Source organism: Scyliorhinus torazame, chromosome 12 (genome assembly GCF_047496885.1).
Source record: "Scyliorhinus torazame isolate Kashiwa2021f chromosome 12, sScyTor2.1, whole genome shotgun sequence".
Taxonomy (NCBI): domain Eukaryota; kingdom Metazoa; phylum Chordata; class Chondrichthyes; order Carcharhiniformes; family Scyliorhinidae; genus Scyliorhinus; species Scyliorhinus torazame.
Window position 1 is genome coordinate 221,732,059 of NC_092718.1, and position 23,264 is coordinate 221,755,322.

The 23,264-nt window shown below is 45.3% G+C and overlaps 1 protein-coding gene across 1 annotated transcript in view; it reads left to right on the plus strand.

Moving 5' to 3' along the window:
• Nucleotides 1-23,264, plus strand: part of LOC140387012 (scavenger receptor class F member 2-like) — a 218,139-nt gene that overhangs the window by 36,447 nt on the left and 158,428 nt on the right. Inside the window, 1 exon segment of the mRNA XM_072469986.1 lies at nucleotides 22,353-22,456. Within this exon segment, the coding sequence (XP_072326087.1) occupies nucleotides 22,353-22,456 (104 nt within the window).

Genomic DNA, 23,264 nt, shown 5'->3' on the forward strand with positions numbered 1-23,264 from the left:
CACTCACTGTGTAACTGTACAGAGTCACTGATTATTCAGCAGGGTGAGGATCACTCACTGTGTAACTATACAGAGTCACTGTTTATTCAGGGTGAGGATCACTCACTGTGTAACTGTACAGACTCACTGTTTATTCAGCAGGGTGAGGATCACTCACTGTGTAACTGTACAGAGTCACTGTTTATTCAGCAGGGTGAGGGTCACTCACTGTGTAACTGTACAGAGTCACTGTTTATTCAGAAGGGTGAGGATCACTCACTGTGTAACTGTACAGAGTCACTGTTTATTCAGGGTGAGGATCACTCACTGTGTAACTGTACAGAGTCACTATTTATTCAGCAGGGTGCGGATCACTCACTGTGTAACTGTACAGTTACTGTTTATTCAGCAGGGTGAGGATCACTCACTGTGTAACTGTACAGAGTCAGTGTTTATTCAGGGTGAGAATCACTCACTGTGTAACTGTACAGAGTCACTGTTTATTCAGGGTGAGGATCACTCACTGCGTAACTGTAGTCACTGTTTATTCAGCAGGGTGAGGATCACTCACTGTGTAACTGTACAGAGTCACTGTTTATTCAGGGTGAGGATCACTCACTGTGTAACTGTACAGAGGCACTGTTTATTCAGGGTGAGGGTCACTCACTGTGTAACTGTACAGAGTCACTGTTTATTCAGCAGGGTGAGGATCACTCTCTGTGTAACTGTACAGAGTGACTGTTTATTCAGGGTGGGGGTCACTCACTGTGTAACTGTACAGAGTCACTGTTTATTCAGGGTGAGGATCACTCACTGTGTAACTGTACAGAGTCACTGTTTATTCAGGGTGGGGGTCACTCACTGTGTAACTCTACAGAGTCACTGTTTATCCAGGGTGAGGATCACTGGCTGTGTAACTGTACAGAGTCAGTGTTTATTCAGTGTGAGGGTCACTCACTGTGTAACTGTACAGAGTCACTGTTTATTCAGGGTGAGGATCACTCACTGTGTAACTGTACAGAGTCACTGTTTATTCAGCAGTGTGAGGATCACTCACTGTGTAACTGTACAGAGTCACTGTTTATTCAGCAGGGTGAGGATCACTCACTGTGTAACTGTACAGAGTCACTGTTTATTCAGCAGGGTGAGGATCACTCACTGTGTAACTGTACAGAGTCACTGTTTATTCAGGGTGAGGATCACTCACTGTGTAACTGTACAGAGTCACTGTTTATTCAGCAGGGTGAGGGTCACTCACTGTGTAACTGTACAGAGTCACTGTTTATTCAGGGTGAGGATCACTCACTGTGTAACTGTACAGAGTCACTGTTTATTCAGCAGGGTGAGGATCACTCACTGTGTAACTGTACAGAGTCACTGTTTATTCAGCCGGGTGAGGATCACTCACTGCGTAACTGTACAGAGTCACTGTTTATTCAGCAGGGTGAGGGTCACTCACTGTGTAACTGTACAGAGTCACTGTTTATTCAGGGTGAGGGTCACTCACTGTGTAACTGTACAGAGTCACTATTTATTCAGGGTGAGGGTCACTCACTGTGTAACTGTACAGAGTCACTGTTTATTCAGCAGGGTGAGGATCACTCACTGTGTAACTGTACAGAGTCACTGTTTCTTCAGCAGGGTGAGGATCACTCACTGTGTAACTGTACAGAGTCACTGTTTATTCAGCAGGGTGAGGATCACTCACTGTGTAACTGTACAGAGTCACTGTTTATTCAGGGTGAGGATCACTCACTGTGTAACTGTACAGAGTCACTGTTTATTCAGCCGTGTGAGGATCACTCACTGTGTAACTGTACAGAGTCACTGTTTATTCAGGGTGAGGATCACTCACTGTGTAACTGTACAGAGTCACTGTTTATTCAGCAGGGTGAGGATCACTCACTGTGTAACTGTACAGAGTCACTGTTTATTCAGCAGGGTGAGGGTCACTCACTGTGTAACTGTACAGAGTCACTGTTTATTCAGGGTGAGGGGCACTCACTGTGTAACTGTACAGAGTCACTGTTTATTCAGCGTGTGGATCACTCACTGTGTAACTGTACAGTCACTGTTTATTCAGCAGGGTGAGGATCACTCACTGTGTAACTGTACAGAGTCACTGTTTATTCAGCAGGGCGAGAATCACTCACTGTGTAACTGTACAGAGTCACTGTATATTCCGGGTAAGAATCACTCACTGTGTAACTGTACAGAGTCACTGTTTATTCAGCAGGGTGAGGGTCACTCACTGTGTAACTGCACAGAGTCACTGTTTATTCAGGGTGAGGGTCACTCACTGTGTAACTGTACAGAGTCACTGTTTATTCCGGGTGAGGATCACTCACTGTGTAACTGTACAGAGTCACTGTTTATTCAGGGTGAGGATCACTCACTGTGTAACTGTACAGAGTCACTGTTTATTCAGCAGGGTGAGGGTCACTCACTGTGTAACTGTACAGAGTCACTGTTTATTCAGCAGGGTGAGGATCACTCACTGTGTAACTGTATAGGGTCACTGTTTATTCAGAGTGAGGATCACTCACTGTGTAACTGTACAGAATCACTGTTTATTCAGCAGGGTGAGGGTCACTCACTGTGTAACTGTACAGAGTCACTGTTTATCCAGGGTGAGGATCACTCACTGTGTAACTGTATAGAGTCACTGTTTATTCAGAGTGAGGGTCACTCACTGTGTAACTGTACAGAGTCACTGTTTATTCAGGGTGAGGATCACTCACTGTGTAACTGTACAGAGTCACTATTTATTCAGCAGGGTGCGGATCACTCACTGTGTAACTGTACAGTTTCTGTTTATTCAGCAGGGTGAGGATCACTCACTGTGTAACTGTACAGAGTCAGTGTTTATTCAGGGTGAGAATCACTCACTGTGTAACTGTACGGAGTCATTGTTTATTCAGGGCGAGGATCACTCACTGTGTAACTGTACAGAGTCACTGTTTATTCAGGGTGAGGGTCACTCACTGTGTAACTGTACAGAGTCACTGTTTATTCAGCAGGGTGAGGATCACTCTCTGTGTAACTGTACAGAGTCACTGTTTATCCAGGGTGAGGATCACTGACTGTGTAACTGTACAGAGTCACTGTTTATTCAGGGTGAGGATCACTGACTGTGCAACTGTACAGAGTCACTGTTTATTCAGGGTGAGGATCACTCACTGTGTAACTGTACAGAGTCACTGTTTATCCAGGGTGAGGATCACTGACTGTGCAACTATACAGAGTCACTGTTTATTCAGGGTGAGGATCACTCACTGTGTAACTGTACAGAGTCACTGTTTATTCAGCAGTGTGAGGATCACTCACTGTGTAACTGTACAGAGTCACTGTTTATTCAGCAGGGTGAGGATCACTCTCTGTGTAACTGTACAGAGTCACTGTTTATTCAGGGTGAGGGTCACTCACTGTGTAACTGTACAGAGTCACTGTTTATCCAGGGTGAGGATCACTCACTGTAACTGCACAGAGTCACTGTTTATTCAGCAGGGTGAGGATCACTCACTGTGTAACTGTACAGAGTCACTGTTTATTTAGGGTGAGGATCACTCACTGTGTAACTGTACAGAGTCACTGTTTATTCAGGGTAAGGATCACTCACTGTGTAACTGTACAGAGTCACTGTTTATTCAGGGTAAGGATCACCCTCTGTGTAACTGTACAGAGTCACTGTTTATTCAGGGTGAGGATCACTCACTGTGTAAATGTACAGAGTCACTGTTTATTCAGGGTGAGGGTCACTCACTGTGTAACTATACAGAATCACTGTTTATTCAGCAGGGTGAGGATCACTCACTGTGTAACTGTACAGAGTCACTGTTTATTCAGGGTGAGGATCACTCACTGTGTAACTGTACAGAGTCACTGTTTATTCAGAGTGAGGATCACTCACTGGGTAACTGTCCAGAGTCACTGTTTATTCAGCAGGGTGAGGTTCACTCACTGTGTAACTGTACAGAGTCACTGTTTATTCAGGGTGAGGATCACTCATTGTGTAACTGTACAGAGTCACTGTTTATTCAGGGTGAGGATCACTCACTGTGTAACTGTACAGAGTCACTGTTTATTCAGGGTGAGGGTCACTCACTGTGTAACTGTACAGAGTCACTGTTTATTCAGCAGGGTGAGGATCACTCTCTGTGTAACTGTACAGAGTCACTGTTTATTCAGGGTGGGGGTCACTCACTGTGTAACTGTACAGAGTCACTGTTTATCCAGGGTGAGGATCACTGACTGTGTAACTGTACAGAGTCAGTGTTTATTCAGGGTGAGGGTCACTCACTGTGTAACTGTACAGAGTCACTGTTTATCCAGGGTGAGGATCACTGACTGTGCAACTGTACAGAGTCACTGTTTATTCAGGGTGAGGATCACTCACTGTGTAAATGTACAGAGTCACTGTTTATTCAGGGTGAGGGTCACTCACTGTGTAAATGTACAGAGTCACTCTTTATTCAGGGTGAGGGTCACTCACTGTGTAACTGTACAGAATCACTGTTTATTCAGCAGGGTGAGGATCACTCACTGTGTAACTGTACAGAGTCACTGTTTATTCAGGGTGAGGATCACTCACTGTGTAACTGTACAGAGTCACTGTTTATTCAGAGTGAGGATCACTCACTGGGTAACTGTCCAGAGTCACTGTTTATTCAGCAGGGTGAGGTTCACTCACTGTGTAACTGTACAGAGTCACTGTTTATTCAGGGTGAGGATCACTCATTGTGTAACTGTACAGAGTCACTGTTTATTCAGGGTGAGGATCACTCACTGTGTAACTGTACAGAGTCACTGTTTATTCAGGATGAGGGTCACACACTGTGTAACTGTACAGAGTCACTGTTTATTCAGCAGGGTGAGGATCACTCTCTGTGTAACTGTACAGAGTCACTGTTTATTCAGGGTGGGGGTCACTCACTGTGTAACTGTACAGAGTCACTGTTTATCCAGGGTGAGGATCACTGACTGTGTAACTGTACAGAGTCAGTGTTTATTCAGGGTGAGGGTCACTCACTGTGTAACTGTACAGAGTCACTGTTTATCCAGGGTGAGGATCACTGACTGTGCAACTGTACAGAGTCACTGTTTATTCAGGGTGAGGATCACTCACTGTGTAACTGTACAGAGTCACTCTTTATTCAGCAGTGTGAGGATCACTCACTGTGTAACTGTACAGAGTCACTGTTTATTCAGCAGGGTGAGGATCACTCTCTGTGTAACTGTACAGAGTCACTGTTTATTCAGGGTGAGGGTCACTCACTGTGTAACTGTACAGAGTCACTGTTTATCCAGGGTGAGGATCACTCACTGTGTAACTGTACAGAGTCACTGTTTATTCAGCAGGGTGAGGATCACTCACTGTGTAACTGTACAGAGTCACTGTTTATTTAGGGTGAGGATCACTCACTGTGTAACTGTACAGAGTCACTGTTTATTCAGGGTGAGGATCACCCTCTGTGTAACTGTACAGAGTCACTGTTTATTCAGGATGAGGGTCACTCACTGGTTAACTGTACAGAGTCACTGTTTATTCAGCAGGGTGAGGGACACTCACTGTGTAACTGTACAGAGTCACTGTTAATTCAGGATGAGGGTCACTCACTGGTTAACTGTACAGAGTCACTGTTTATTCAGCAGGGTGAGGGTCACTCACTGTGTAACTGTACAGAGTCACTGTTTATTCAGGGTGAGGATCACTCACTGTGTAACTGTACAGAGTCACTGTTTATTCAGGGTAAGGATCACCCTCTGTGTAACTGTACAGAGTCACTGTTTATTCAGGGTGAGGATCACTCACTGTGTAAATGTACAGAGTCACTGTTTATTCAGGGTGAGGGTCACTCACTGTGTAACTGTACAGAGTCACTGTTTATTCAGCAGGGTGAGGATCACTCACTGTGTAACTGTACAGAGTCACTGTTTATTCAGGGTGAGGATCACTCACTGTGTAACTGTACAGAGTCACTGTTTATTCAGAGTGAGGATCACTCACTGGGTAACTGTCCAGAGTCACTGTTTATTCAGCAGGGTGAGGTTCACTCACTGTGTAACTGTACAGAGTCACTGTTTATTCAGGGTGAGGATCACTCATTGTGTAACTGTACAGAGTCACTGTTTATTCAGGGTGAGAATCACTCACTGTGTAACTCTACAGAGTCAATGTTTATTCAGCAGGGTGAGGATCACTTACTGTGTAACTGTACAGATTCACTGTTTATTCAGCAGGGTGAGGATCACTCTATGTGTAACTGTACAGAGTCACTGTTTATTCAGGGTGAGGATCACTCACTGTGTAACTGTACAGAGTCACTGTTTATTCAGCAGGGTGAGGATCACTCACTGTGTAACTGTACAGAGTCACTGTTTATTCAGGGTGAGGATCACTCACTGTGTAACTGTACAGCGTCACTGTTTATTCAGGGTGAGGGTCACTCACTGTGTAACTGTACAGAGTCACTATTTATTCAGGGTGAGGGTCACTCACTGTGTAACTGTACAGAGTCACTGTTTATTCAGGGTGAGGATCACTCACTGTGTAACTGTACAGAGTCACTGTTTATTCAGGGTGAGGGTCACTCACTGTGTAACTGTACAGAGTCACTATTTATTCAGGGTGAGGGACACTCACTGTGTAACTGTACAGAGTCACTGTTTATTCAGGGTGAGGATCACTCACTGTGTAACTGTACAGAGCCACTGTTTATTCAGCAGGGTGAGGGTCACTCACTGTGTAACTGTACAGAGTCACTGTTTATTCAGGGTGAGGGTCACTCACTATGTAACTGTACAGAGTCACTGTTTATTCAGGGTGAGGATCACTCACTGTGTAACTGTACAGAGTCACTGTTTATTCAGCAGGGTGAGGGTCACTCACTGTGTAACTGTACAGAGTCACTGTTTATTCAGGGTGAGGATCACTCACTGTGTAACTGTACAGAGTCACTGTTTATTCAGGGTGAGGGTCACTCACTGTGTAACTGTGTAGAGTCACTGTTTATTCAGCAGGGTGAGGATCACTCACTGTGTAACTGTACAGAGTCACTGTTTATTCAGCCGGGTGAGGATCACTCACTGCGTAACTGTACAGAGTCACTGTTTATTCAGCAGGGTGAGGATCACTCACTGTGTAACTGTACAGAGTCACTGTTTATTCAGCAGGGTGAGGGTCACTCACTGTGTAACTGCACAGAGTCACTGTTTATTCAGGGTGAGGGTCACTCACTGTGTAACTGTACAGAGTCACTGTTTATTCCGGGTGAGGATCACTCACTGTGTAACTGTACAGAGTCACTGTTTATTCAGGGTGAGGATCACTCACTGTGTAACTGTACAGATTCACTGTTTATTCAGCAGGGTGAGGGTCACTCACTGTGTAACTGTACAGAGTCACTGTTTATTCAGCAGGGTGAGGATCACTCACTGTGTAACTGTATAGAGTCACTGTTTATTCAGAGTGAGGATCACTCACTGTATAACTGTACAGAATCACTGTTTATTCAGCAGGGTGAGGGTCACTCACTGTGTAACTGTACAGAGTCACTGTTTATCCAGGGTGAGGATCACTCACTGTGTAACTGTACAGAGTCACTGTTTATTCAGGGTGAGGATCACTCACTGTGTAACTGTACAGCGTCACTGTTTATTCAGGGTGAGGGTCACTCACTGTGTAACTGTACAGAGTCACTATTTATTCAGGGTGAGGGTCACTCACTGTGTAACTGTACAGAGTCACTGTTTATTCAGGGTGAGGGTCACTCACTGTGTAACTGTACAGAGTCACTATTTATTCAGGGTGAGGGTCACTCACTGTAACTGTACAGAGTCACTGTTTATTCAGGGTGAGGATCACTCACTGTGTAACTGTACAGAGTCACTGTTTATTCAGCAGGGTGAGGGTCACTCACTGTGTAACTGTACAGAGTCACTGTTTATTCAGGGTGAGGGTCACTCACTGTGTAACTGTACAGAGTCACTGTTTATTCAGGGTGAGGGTCACTCACTGTGTAACTGTACAGAGTCACTGTGTATTCAGCAGGGTGAGGAACACTCACTGTGTAACTGTACAGAGTCACTGTTTATTCAGCCGGGTGAGGATCACTCACTGTGTAACTGTACAGAGTCACTGTTTATTCAGCAGGGTGAGGATCACTCACTGTGTAACTGTATAGAGTCACTGTTTATTCAGCAGGGTGAGGGTCACTCACTGTGTAACTGTACAGAGTCACTGTTTATTCAGGGTGAGGGTCACTCACTGTGTAACTGTACAGAGTCACTGTTTATTCAGCAGGGTGAGGATCACTCACTGTGTAACTGTACAGAGTCACTGTTTATTCAGCAGGGTGAGGATCACTCACTGTGTAACTGTACAGAGTCACTGTTTATTCAGCAGGGTGAGGGTCACTCACTGTGTAACTGTACAGAGTCACTGTTTATTCAAGGTGAGGGACACTCACTGTGTAACTGTACAGAGTCACTGTTTATTCAGGGTGTGGATCACTCACTGTGTAACTGTACAGTGACTGTTTATTCAGCAGGGTGAGGATCACTCACTGTGTAACTGTACAGGGTCACTGTTTATTCAGCAGGGCGAGAATCACTCACTGTGTAACTGTACAGAGTCACTGTATATTCCGGGTAAGAATCACTCACTGTGTAACTGTACAGAATCACTGTTTATTCAGCAGGGTGAGGATCACTCACTGTGTAACTGTACAGAGTCACTGTTTATTCAGGGTGATGATCACTCACTGTGTAACTGTACAGAGTCACTGTTTATTCAGAGTGAGGATCACTCACTGGGTAACTGTCCAGAGTCAGTGTTTATTCAGCAGGGTGAGGTTCACTCACTGTGTAACTGTACAGAGTCACTGTTTATTCAGGGTGAGGATCACTCATTGTGTAACTGTACAGAGTCACTGTTTATTCAGGGTGAGGATCACTCACTGTGTAACTGTACAGAGTCACTGTTTATTCAGGGTGAGGGTCACTCACTGTGTAACTGTACAGAGTCACTGTTTATTCAGCAGGGTGAGGATCACTCTCTGTGTAACTGTACAGAGTCACTGTTTATTCAGGGTGGGGGTCACTCACTGTGTAACTGTACAGAGTCACTGTTTATCCAGGGTGAGGATCACTGACTGTGTAACTGTACAGAGTCAGTGTTTATTCAGGGCGAGGGTCACTCACTGTGTAACTGTACAGAGTCACTCTTTATTCAGCAGTGTGAGGATCACTCACTGTGTAACTGTACAGAGTCACTGTTTATTCAGCAGGGTGAGGATCACTCTCTGTGTAACTGTACAGAGTCACTGTTTATTCAGGGTGAGGGTCACTCACTGTGTAACTGTACAGAGTCACTGTTTATCCAGGGTGAGGATCACTCACTGTGTAACTGTACAGAGTCACTGTTTATTCAGCAGGGTGAGGATCACTCACTGTGTAACTGTACAGAGTCACTGTTTATTTAGGGTGAGGATCATTCACTGTGTAACTGTACAGAGTCACTGTTTATTCAGGGTGAGAATCACTCACTGTGTAACTCTACAGAGTCAATGTTTATTCAGCAGGGTGAGGATCACTCACTGTGTAACTGTACAGAGTCACTGTTTATTCAGCAGGGTGAGGATCACTCTATGTGTAACTGTACAGAGTCACTGTTTATTCAGGGTGAGGATCACTCACTGTGTAACTGTACAGAGTCACTGTTTATTCAGCAGGGTGAGGATCACTCACTGTGTAACTGTACAGAGTCACTGTTTATTCAGGGTGAGGATCACTCACTGTGTAACTGTACAGCGTCACTGTTTATTCAGGGTGAGGGTCACTCACTGTGTAACTGTACAGAGTCACTATTTATTCAGGGTGAGGGTCACTCACTGTGTAACTGTACAGAGTCACTGTTTATCCAGGGTGAGCATCACTGACTGTGTAACTGTACAGAGTCAGTGTTTATTCAGGGCGAGGGTCACTCACTGTGTAACTGTACAGAGTCACTGTTTATTCAGGGTGAGGATCACTCACTGTGTAACTGTACAGAGTCACTGTTTATTCAGCAGGGTGAGGGTCACTCACTGTGTAACTGTACAGAGTCACTGTTTATTCAGGGTGAGGGTCACTCACTGTGTAACTGTACAGAGTCACTGTTTATTCAGGGTGAGGATCACTCACTGTGTAACTGTAAAGAGTCACTGTTTATTCAGCAGGGTGAGGGTCACTCACTGTGTAACTGTACAGAGTCACTGTTTATTCAGGGTGAGGATCACTCACTGTGTAACTGTACAGAGTCACTGTTTATTCATGGTGAGGGTCACTCACTGTGTAACTGTACAGAGTCACTGTTTATTCAGCAGGGTGAGGATCACTCACTGTGTAACTGTACAGAGTCACTGTTTATTCAGCCGGGTGAGGATCACTCACTGCGTAACTGTACAGAGTCACTGTTTATTCAGCAGGGTGAGGATCACTCACTGTGTAACTGTACAGAGTCACTGTTTATTCAGCAGGGTGAGGGTCACTCACTGTGTAACTGTACAGAGTCACTGTTTATTCAGGGTGAGGATCACTCACTGTGTAACTGTACAGAGTCACTGTTTATTCAGCAGGGTGAGGGTCACTCACTGTGTAACTGTACAGAGTCACTGTTTATTCAAGGTGAGGGACACTCACTGTGTAACTGTACAGAGTCACTGTTTATTCAGGGTGTGGATCACTCACTGTGTAACTGTACAGTCACTGTTTATTCAGCAGGGTGAGGATCACTCACTGTGTAACTGTACAGAGTCACTGTTTATTCAGCAGGGCGAGAATCACTCACTGTGTAACTGTACAGAGTCACTGTATATTCCGGGTAAGAATCACTCACTGTGTAACTGTACAGAGTCACTGTTTATTCAGCAGGGTGAGGGTCACTCACTGTGTAACTGCACAGAGTCACTGTTTATTCAGGGTGAGGGTCACTCACTGTGTAACTGTACAGAATCACTGTTTATTCCGGGTGAGGATCACTCACTGTGTAACTGTACAGAGTCACTGTTTATTCAGGGTGAGGATCACTCACTGTGTAACTGTACAGAGTCACTGTTTATTCAGCAGGGTGAGGATCACTCACTGTGTAACTGTATAGAGTCACTGTTTATTCAGAGTGAGGATCACTCACTGTATAACTGTACAGAATCACTGTTTATTCAGCAGGGTGAGGGTCACTCACTGTGTAACTGTACAGAGTCACTGTTTATCCAGGGTGAGGATCACTCACTGTGTAACTGTACAGAGTCACTGTTGATCCAGGGTGAGGATCACTCACTGTGTAACTGTAAAGAGTCACTGTTTATTCAGAGTGAGGATCACTCACTGTATAACTGTACAGAATCACTGTTTATTCAGCAGGGTGAGGGTCACTCACTGTGTAACTGTACAGAGTCACTCTTTATCCAGGGTGAGGATCACTCACTGTGTAACTGTACAGAATCACTGTTTATTCATCAGGGTGAGGATCACTCACTGGGAACTGTACAGAGTCACTGTTTTCTCAGCAGGGTGAGGATCACTCACTGTGTAACTGTACAGAGTCACTGTTTATTCAGGGTGAGGATCACTCACTGTGTAACTGTACAGAGTCACTGTTTATTCAGGGTGAGGGTCACTCACTGTGTAACTGTACAGAGTCACTGTTTATTCAGGGTGAGGACCACTCTCTGTTTAACTGTACAGATTCACTGTTTATTCAGCAGGGTGAGGATCACTCACTGTGTAACTGTACAGAGTCACTGTTTATTCAGGGTGAGGATCACTCACTGTGTAACTGTACAGAGTCACTGTTTATTCAGCAGGGTGAGGATCACTCACTGTGTTACTGTACAGAGTCACTGTTTATTCAGGGTGAGGATCACTCACTGTGTAACTGTACAGAGTCACTGTTTATTCAGCAGGGTGAGGATCACTCACTGTGTAACTGTACCGAGTCACTGTTTATTCAGCAGGGCGAGAATCACTCACTGTGTAACTGTACAGAGTCACTGTTTATTCCGGGTAAGAATCACTCACTGTGTAACTGTACAGAGTCACTGTTTATTCAGCAGGGTGAGGGTCACTCACTGTGTAACTGTACAGAGTCACTGTTTATTCAGCAGGGTGAGGATCACTCACTGTGTAACTGTACAGAGTCACTGTTTATTCAGAGTGAGGATCACTCACTGTATAACTGTACAGAATCACTGTTTATTCAGCAGGGTGAGGGTCACTCACTGTGTAACTGTACAGAGTCACTGTTTATCCAGGGTGAGGATCACTCACTGTGTAACTGTACAGAATCACTGTTTATTCATCAGGGTGAGAATCACTCACTGTGTAACTGTACAGAGTCACTGTTTATTCAGGATGAGGATCACTCACTGTGTAACTGTACAGAGTCACTGTTTATTCAGGGTGAGGATCACTCACTGTGTAACACTACAGAGTCACTGTTTATTCAGGGTGAGGGTCACCCACTGTGTAACTGTACAGAGTCACTGTTTATTCAGGGTGAGGATCACTCACTGTGTAACTGTACAGAGTCACTGTTTATTCAGGGTGAGGATCACTCACTATGTAACTGTACAGAGTCACTGTTTACTCAGGGTGAGGATCACTCACAGTGTAACTGTACAGAGACACTGTTTATTCAGCTGGGTGAAGATCACTCACTGTGTAACTGTACAGAGTCACTGTTTATTCAGCAGGGTGAGGATCACTCACTGTGTAACTGTACAGAGTCACTGTTTATTCAGCCTGACGGTCACTCACTGTGTAACTGTACGGAGTCACTGTTTATTCAGCAGGGTGAGGATCACTCACTGTGGAACTGTACAGAGTCACTGTTTATTCAGGGTGAGGGTCACTCACTGTGTAACTGTACAGAGTCACTGTTTATTCAGGGTGAGGATCACTCACTGTGTAACTGTAAAGAGTCACTGTTTATTCAGCAGGGTGAGGGTCACTCACTGTGTAACTGTACAGAGTCACTGTTTATTCAGGGTGAGGATCACTCACTGTGTAACTGTACAGAGTCACTGTTTATTCATGGTGAGGGTCACTCACTGTGTAACTGTACAGAGTCACTGTTTATTCAGCAGGGTGAGGATCACTCACTGTGTAACTGTACAGAGTCACTGTTTATTCAGCCGGGTGAGGATCACTCACTGCGTAACTGTACAGAGTCACTGTTTATTCAGCAGGGTGAGGATCACTCACTGTGTAACTGTACAGAGTCACTGTTTATTCAGCAGGGTGAGGGTCACTCACTGTGTAACTGTACAGAGTCACTGTTTATTCAGGGTGAGGATCACTCACTGTGTAACTGTACAGAGTCACTGTTTATTCAGCAGGGTGAGGGTCACTCACTGTGTAACTGTACAGAGTCACTGTTTATTCAAGGTGAGGGACACTCACTGTGTAACTGTACAGAGTCACTGTTTATTCAGGGTGTGGATCACTCACTGTGTAACTGTACAGTCACTGTTTATTCAGCAGGGTGAGGATCACTCACTGTGTAACTGTACAGAGTCACTGTTTATTCAGCAGGGCGAGAATCACTCACTGTGTAACTGTACAGAGTCACTGTATATTCCGGGTAAGAATCACTCACTGTGTAACTGTACAGAGTCACTGTTTATTCAGCAGGGTGAGGGTCACTCACTGTGTAACTGCACAGAGTCACTGTTTATTCAGGGTGAGGGTCACTCACTGTGTAACTGTACAGAATCACTGTTTATTCCGGGTGAGGATCACTCACTGTGTAACTGTACAGAGTCACTGTTTATTCAGGGTGAGGATCACTCACTGTGTAACTGTACAGAGTCACTGTTTATTCAGCAGGGTGAGGATCACTCACTGTGTAACTGTATAGAGTCACTGTTTATTCAGAGTGAGGATCACTCACTGTATAACTGTACAGAATCACTGTTTATTCAGCAGGGTGAGGGTCACTCACTGTGTAACTGTACAGAGTCACTGTTTATCCAGGGTGAGGATCACTCACTGTGTAACTGTACAGAGTCACTGTTGATCCAGGGTGAGGATCACTCACTGTGTAACTGTAAAGAGTCACTGTTTATTCAGAGTGAGGATCACTCACTGTATAACTGTACAGAATCACTGTTTATTCAGCAGGGTGAGGGTCACTCACTGTGTAACTGTACAGAGTCACTCTTTATCCAGGGTGAGGATCACTCACTGTGTAACTGTACAGAATCACTGTTTATTCATCAGGGTGAGGATCACTCACTGGGAACTGTACAGAGTCACTGTTTTCTCAGCAGGGTGAGGATCACTCACTGTGTAACTGTACAGAGTCACTGTTTATTCAGGGTGAGGATCACTCACTGTGTAACTGTACAGAGTCACTGTTTATTCAGGGTGAGGGTCACTCACTGTGTAACTGTACAGAGTCACTGTTTATTCAGGGTGAGGACCACTCTCTGTTTAACTGTACAGATTCACTGTTTATTCAGCAGGGTGAGGATCACTCACTGTGTAACTGTACAGAGTCACTGTTTATTCAGGGTGAGGATCACTCACTGTGTAACTGTACAGAGTCACTGTTTATTCAGCAGGGTGAGGATCACTCACTGTGTTACTGTACAGAGTCACTGTTTATTCAGGGTGAGGATCACTCACTGTGTAACTGTACAGAGTCACTGTTTATTCAGCAGGGTGAGGATCACTCACTGTGTAACTGTACCGAGTCACTGTTTATTCAGCAGGGCGAGAATCACTCACTGTGTAACTGTACAGAGTCACTGTTTATTCCGGGTAAGAATCACTCACTGTGTAACTGTACAGAGTCACTGTTTATTCAGCAGGGTGAGGGTCACTCACTGTGTAACTGTACAGAGTCACTGTTTATTCAGCAGGGTGAGGATCACTCACTGTGTAACTGTACAGAGTCACTGTTTATTCAGAGTGAGGATCACTCACTGTATAACTGTACAGAATCACTGTTTATTCAGCAGGGTGAGGGTCACTCACTGTGTAACTGTACAGAGTCACTGTTTATCCAGGGTGAGGATCACTCACTGTGTAACTGTACAGAATCACTGTTTATTCATCAGGGTGAGAATCACTCACTGTGTAACTGTACAGAGTCACTGTTTATTCAGGATGAGGATCACTCACTGTGTAACTGTACAGAGTCACTGTTTATTCAGGGTGAGGATCACTCACTGTGTAACACTACAGAGTCACTGTTTATTCAGGGTGAGGGTCACCCACTGTGTAACTGTACAGAGTCACTGTTTATTCAGGGTGAGGATCACTCACTGTGTAACTGTACAGAGTCACTGTTTATTCAGGGTGAGGATCACTCACTATGTAACTGTACAGAGTCACTGTTTACTCAGGGTGAGGATCACTCACAGTGTAACTGTACAGAGACACTGTTTATTCAGCTGGGTGAAGATCACTCACTGTGTAACTGTACAGAGTCACTGTTTATTCAGCAGGGTGAGGATCACTCACTGTGTAACTGTACAGAGTCACTGTTTATTCAGCCTGACGGTCACTCACTGTGTAACTGTACGGAGTCACTGTTTATTCAGCAGGGTGAGGATCACTCACTGTGGAACTGTACAGAGTCACTGTTTATTCAGCAGGCTGTGGATCACTCACTGTGTAATTGTTCAGAGTCACTGTTTATTCAGGGTGAGGATCACTCACTGTGTAACTGGACATGGTCACTGTTTATTCAGGGTGAGGATCACTCACTGTGTAACTGTACAGAGTCCCTGTTTATTCAGCAGGGTGAGGATCACTCACTGTGTAACTGTACAGAGTCACTGTTTATTCAGCAGGGTGAGGATCACTCACTGTGTAACTGTACATAGTCACTGTTTATTCAGGGGGAGGATCACTCACTGTGTAACAGTTCAGAGTCACGGTTTATTCAGATGAGGATCACTCACTGTGTAACTGTACAGTCCCTGTTTATTCAGCAGGGTGAGGATCACTCACTGTGTAACTGTACAGAGTCACTGTTTATTCAGGGTGAGGATCACTCACTGTGTAACTGTACAGAGTCACTGTTTATTCAGAGTGAGGATCACTCACTGTGTAACTGTAGTCACTGTTTATTCAGCAGGGTGAGGATCACTCACTGTGTAACTGTACAGAGTCACTGTTTATTCAGGGTGAGGATCACTCACTGTGTAACTGTACAGAGTCACTGTTTATTCAGGGTGAGGATCACTCACTGTGTAACTGTACAGAGTCAATGTTTATTCAGCAGGGTGAGGATCACAAACTGTGTAACTGTACAGAGTCACTGTTTATTCAGCATGGTGAGGATCACTCACTGTGTAACTGTACAGAGTCACTGTTTATTCAGCAGGGTGGGGATCACTCACTGTGTAACTGTACAGAGTCACTGTTTATTCAGGGTGAGGATCACTCACTGCGTCACTGTACAGAGTCACTGTTCATTCAGCAGGGTGGGGATCACTCACTGTGTAACTGTACCGAGTCACTGTTTATTCAGGGTGAGGGTCACTCACTGTGTAACTGTACAGGGTCACTGTTTATTCAGCAGGGCGAGAATCACTCACTGTGTAACTGTACAGGGCCACTGTTTATTCAGGGTGAGGGTCACTCACTGTGTAACTGTACAGAATCACTGCTTATTCAGGGTGAGGATCACTCACTGTGTATCTGTACAGAGTCACTGTTTATTCAGGGTGAGGATCACTCACTGTGTAACTGTACAGAATCACTGTTTATTCAGCGTGAGGATCACTCACTGTGTAACTGTACAGAGTACTGTTTATTCAGGGTGAGTATCACTCACTGTGTAACTGTACAGAGCCACTGTTTATTCAGCAGGGTGAGGGTCACTCACTGTGTAACTGTACAGAGTCGCTGTTTATTCAGCAGGGTGAGGGTCACTCACTGTAACTGTACAGAGTCACTGTTTATTCAGCAGGGTGAGGATCACTCACTGTGTAACTGTACAGATTCACTGTTTATTCAGCAGGGTGAGGATCACTGACTGTGTAACTGTACAGAGTCACTGTTTATTCAGCAGGGTGAGGGTCACTCACTGTGTAACTGTACAGAGTCACTGTTTATTCAGGGTGAGGATCACTCACTGTGTAACTGTACAGAGTCACTGTTTATTCAGCAGGGTGGGGATCACACACTGCGTAACTGTACAGAGTCACTGTTTATTCAGCAGGGTGAGGGTCACTCACTGTGTAACTGTACAGAGTCACTGTTTATTCAGGATGAGGATCACTCACTGTGTAACTGTACAGAGTCACTGTTTATTCAGGGTGAGGTTCACTCACTGTGTAACTGTACAGAGTCACTGTTTATTCAGCAAGGTGAGGATCACTCACTGTGTAGCTGTACAGAGTCACTGTTTATTCAGGGTGAGGATCACTCACTGTGTAACTGTACAGAGTCACTGTTTATTCAGGGTGAAGATCACTCACTGTGTAACTGTACAGAGTCACTGTTTATTCAGCAGGGTTGGGATCACTCACTGTGTAACTGTACAGAGTCACTGTTTATTCAGAGTGAGGATCACTCTCTGTGTAATTGTACAGAGTCACTGTTTATTCAGCAGGGTTGGGATCACTCACTGTGTAACTGTACAGAGTCGCTGTTTATTCAGCAGGGTGAGGATCACTCACTGTGTAACTGTACAGAGTCACTGTTTATTCAGGGTGAGGACCACTCACTGTGTAACTGTACAGAGTTACTGTTTATTCAGCAGGGTGAGGGTCACTCTCTGTGTAACTGTACAGAGTCACTGTTTATTCAGCAGGGTGAGGATCACTCACTGTGTAACTGTGCAGAGTCACTGTTTATTCAGCAGGGTGAGGATCACTCACTGTATCACTGTACAGAGTCACTGTTTATTCAGCAGGGTGGGGATCACACACTGCGTAACTGTACAGAGTCGCTGTTTATTCACCAGGGTGAGGATCACTCACTGTGTAACTATACAGAGTCAGTGTTTATTCAGGGTGAGGATCACTCACTGTGTAACTGTACAGAGTCACTGTTTATTCAGGGTGAGGATCACTCACTGTGTAACTGTACAGAGTTACTGTTTATTCAGCAGGGTGAGGGTCACTCTCTGTGTAACTGTACAGAGTCACTGTTTATTCAGCAGGGTGGGGATCACTCACTGTGTAACTGTACAGAGTCGCTGTTTATTCAGCAGGGTGAGGATCACTCACTGTGTAACTGTACAGAGTCACTGTTTATTCAGCCTGACGATCACTCACTGTGAAACTGTACAGAGTCACTGTTTATTCAGCAGGGTGAGGGTCACTCACTGTGTAACTGTACATAGTCACTGTTTATTCAGGGTGAGGATCACTCACTGTGTAACTGTACAGAGTCACTGTTTATTCAGGGTGAGGATCACTCACTGTGTAACTGTACAGAATCACTGTTTATTCAGCGTGAGGATCACTCACTGTGTAACTGTACAGAGTCACTGTTTATTCAGGGTGAGTATCACTCACTGTGTAACTGTACAGAGCCACTGTTTATTCAGCAGGGTGAGGGTCACTCACTGTGTAACTGTACAGAGTCGCTGTTTATTCAGCAGGGTGAGGGTCACTCACTGTAACTGTACAGAGTCACTGTTTATTCAGCAGGGTGAGGATCACTCACTGTGTAACTGTACAGATTCACTGTTTATTCAGCAGGGTGAGGATCACTGACTGTAACTGTACAGAGTCACTGTTTATTCAGCAGGGTAAGATTCACTCACTGTGTAACTGTACAGAGTCACTGTTTATTCAGGGTGAGGATCACTCACTGTGTAACTGTACAGAGTCACTGTTTATTCAGCAGGGTGAGGATCACTCACTGTGTAACTGTACAGAGTCACTGTTTATTCAGGGTGAGGATCACTCACTGTGTAACTGTACAGAGTCACTGTTTATTCAGGGTGAGTATCACTCACTGTGTAACTGTACAGAGCCACTGTTTATTCAGCAGGGTGAGGGTCACTCACTGTGTAACTGTACAGAGTCGCTGTTTATTCAGCAGGGTGAGGGTCACTCACTGTAACTGTACAGAGTCACTGTTTATTCAGCAGGGTGAGGATCACTCACTGTGTAACTGTACAGATTCACTGTTTATTCAGCAGGGTGAGGATCACTGACTGTGTAACTGTACAGAGTCACTGTTTATTCAGCAGGGTAAGATTCACTCACTGTGTAACTCTACAGAGTCACTGTTTATTCAGGGTGAGGATCATTCACTGTGTAACTGTACAGAGTCACTGTTTATTCAGCAGGGTGAGGGTCACTCACTGTGTAACTGGACACAGTCACTGTTTATTCAGGGTGAGGATCACTCACTGTGTAACTGTACAGAGTCACTGTTTATTCAGCAAGGTGAGGATCACTCACTGTGTAACTGTACAGAGTCACTGTTTATTCAGGATGAGGATCACTCACTGTGTAACTGTACAGAGTCACTGTTTATTCAGCAGGGTGAGGATCACTCACTGTGTAACTGTACAGAGTCACTGTTTATTCAGCAGGGTGAGGATCACTCACTGTGTAACTGTACAGAGTCACTGTTTATTCAGGGTGAGGATCACTCACTGTGTAACTGTACAGAGTCACTGTTTATTCAGCAAGGTGAGGATCACTCACTGTGTAACTGTACAGAGTCACTGTTTATTCAGGGTGAGGATCACTCACTGTGTAACTGTACAGAGTCACTGTTTATTCAGCAGGGTTGGGATCACTCACTGTGTAACTGTACAGAGTCACTGTTTATTCAGCAGGGTGAGGGTCACTCACTGTGTAACTGTACAGAGTCACTGTTTATTCAGGGTGAGGATCACTCACTGTGTAACTGTACAGAGTTACTGTTTATTCAGCAGGGTGAGGGTCACTCTCTGTGTAACTGTACAGAGTCACTGTTTATTCAGCAGGGTGAGGATCACTCACTGTGTAACTGTGCAGAGTCACTGTTTATTCAGCAGGGTGAGGATCACTCACTGTATCACTGTACAGAGTCACTGTTTATTCAGCAGGGTGGGGATCACACACTGCGTAACTGTACAGAGTCGCTGTTTATTCAGCAGGGTGAGGATCACTCACTGTGTAACTGTACAGAGTCACTGTTTATTCAGCAGGGTGGGGATCACTCACTGTGTAACTGTACAGAGTCGCTGTTTATTCAGCAGGGTGAGGATCACTCACTGTGTAACTGTACAGAGTCACTGTTTATTCAGCCTGACGATCACTCACTGTGAAACTGTACAGAGTCACTGTTTATTCAGCAGGGTGAGGGTCACTCACTGTGTAACTGTACATAGTCACTGTTTATTCAGGGTGAGGATCACTCACTGTGTAACTGTACAGAGTCACTGTTTATTCAGGGTGAGGATCACTCACTGTGTAACTGTACAGAGTCACTGTTTATTCAGCAGGGTGATGGTCACTCACTGTGTAACTGTACAGAGTCACTGTTTATTCAGCAGGGTGAGGGTCACTCACTGTAACTGTACAGAGTCACTGTTTATTCAGCAGTGTGAGGATCACTCACTGTGCAACTTTACAGAGTCACTGTTTATTCAGCCTGAGGATCACTCACTGTGTAACTGTACAGCGTCACTGTTTATTCAGGGGGAGGATCACTCACTATGTAACTGTACAGAGTCACTGTTTATTCAGCAGGGTGAGGATCACTCACTGTGTAACTGTACAGAGTCACTGTTTATTCAGGGTGAGGATCACTCACTGTGTGACTGTACAGAGTCACTGTTTATTCAGGGTGAGGATCACTCACTGTGTAACTGTACAGAGTCACTGTTTATTCAGGGTGAGGATCACTCACTGTGTAACTGTACAGAGTCACTGTTTATTCAGGGTGAGGATCACTCACTGTAACTGTACAGAGTCACTGTTTATTCAGCAGGGTGAGGATCACTCACTGTGTAACTGTACAGAGTCACTGTTTATTCAGGGTGAGGATCACTCACTGTGTAACTGTACAGAGTCACTGTTTATTCAGGGTGGGGGTCACTCACTGTGTAACTGTACGGAGTCACTGTTTATTCAGCATGGTAAGGATCACTCACTGTGTAACTGTACAGAGTCACTGTTTATTCAGCAGGGTGATGATCACTCACTGTGTAACTGTACAGAGTCACTGTTTATTCAGGGTGAGGATCACTCACTGTGTAACTGTACAGAGTCACTGTTTATTCAGGGTGGGGGTCACTCACTGTGTAACTGTACGGAGTCACTGTTTATTCAGCATGGTAAGGATCACTCACTGTGTAACTGTACAGAGTCACTGTTTATTCAGCAGGGTGATGATCACTCACTGTGTAACTGTACAGAGTCACTGTTTATTCAGCATGGTGAGGATCACTCACTGTGTAACTGTACAGAGTCACTGTTTATTCAGGATGGGGGTCACTGACTGTGTAACTGTACAGAGTCACTGTTTATTCAGCAGGGTGAGGGTCACTCACTGTGTAACTGTACAGAGTCACTGTTTATTCAGCAGGGTGTGGATCACTCACTGTGTAACTGTACAGAGTCACTGTTTATTCAGCAGGGTGAGGATCACTCACTGTGTAACTGTACAGAGTCACTGTTTATTCAGCAGGGTGTGGATCACTCACTGTGTAACTGTCCAGAGTCACTGTTTATTCAGCAGGTTGAGAATGTCTGCGTAGGTTTTTTAATTTATTTGCGGGTTGCTGACAGACCAGCATTTATTGCCCATCCCTAACTGTCCTCGGGAAGGTGGTTCTGAGCTGCCATCTCGAAAAGCTGCTGCCCCTGTGGTGTAGGTCCACTCTCTGTGCTGTTAGGGAGGGAGTTTTAGGGTGGTGACCCAGCGACAGTGAAGGAACGGCGATATATTTTGAAGTCGGTACAGAATCATCATGCGATTAAGGGCAGCACGGTAGCATTGTGGATAGCACAATTGCTTCACAGCTTCAGGGTCCCAGGTTCGATTCCGGCTTGGGTCACTGTCTGTGCGGAGTCTGCACATCCTCCCCGTGTGTGCGTGGGTTTCCTCCGGGTGCTCCGGTTTCCTCCCACAGTCCAAAGATGTGCAGGTTTAGTGGATTGGCCGTGATAAATTGCCCTTTGTGTCCAAAATTGCCCTTAGTGTTGGGTGGGGTTACTGGGTTGTGGGGATAGGGTGGAGGTGTTGACCTTGGGTAGGGTGCTCTTTCCCAGAGCCGGTGCAGACTCGATGGGCCGAATGGCCTCCTTCTGCACTGTAAATTCTATGATCTATGATCAGTGTTCAATGGGTTAGTGAATCCTTCTCGACCTTCCAGAACCCACTTTCTCCACATTTATCTCAGCCGTTTTCTGTTGGTTTTGTAGCTGTAACGTCACCTGTTCGGATGGATCCTATGGGATGAAGTGTTCAGCCTGGTGCAGCTGCCTCGGAGCGTCTTGTGACCATGTGACAGGAGAGTGTTTTTTCAGTGAGTAATTCGCACACAATTTCTGGCACCCAGCCGCTGTGGTGAGCCCCCAGTTTCACTCTGGTCTTTACTGTGTCTCAAACATTATTCTGAATTCATTATCAAACCCTCTTTTTGAGATCTCCCTGCGCCTCGGGGAAGTAATGGGACTCTGGGAGTGGCACTGAGGCTCACTCACCTGGAACGTCACTGAGCTGAGCTCGGGGGGCACTCCGCAGAGCACCGCCCAATCAGCATCCGCCACCTGGCCAAATGGAAGGGACAGGATCATTGTCCCACTGGCAGCCCCACCCGGGAACACGGGCATTGCTGTACCAGCCAGGGCGCAACGAGGACCCCTCAGGGTGGAGGCACATTCCGGAGATGAAATGAAATGAAATGAAAATCGCTTATTGTCACAAGCAGGCTTCAATGAAGTTACTGTGAAAAGCCCCTAGTCGCCACATTCCGGCGCCTGTTCGGGGAGGCTGGTACGGGAATTGAACCGTGCTGCTGGCCTGCCTGGGTCTGCTTTCACCCAGTGAGCTAAACCAGCCCCTGATGTGAGATGTGGTACAACTTTGAAAAATATTTGTGACCACAGATGCCAGGGAGTCGTAACTTTCAGGACTGGACTGGGGGGATCATTTAAAAAAAAAAGTTAGAGTACCCAATACATTTTTTCCAATTAAGGGGGAATTTAGCGTGGCCAATCCACCTGCCCTGCACATCTTTGGGTTGTGGGGGTGAGACCCACGCAGACACGGGGAGAATGTGCAAACTCCACACAGACAGTGACCCAGAGCCGGGATCGAACCTGGGACCTCGG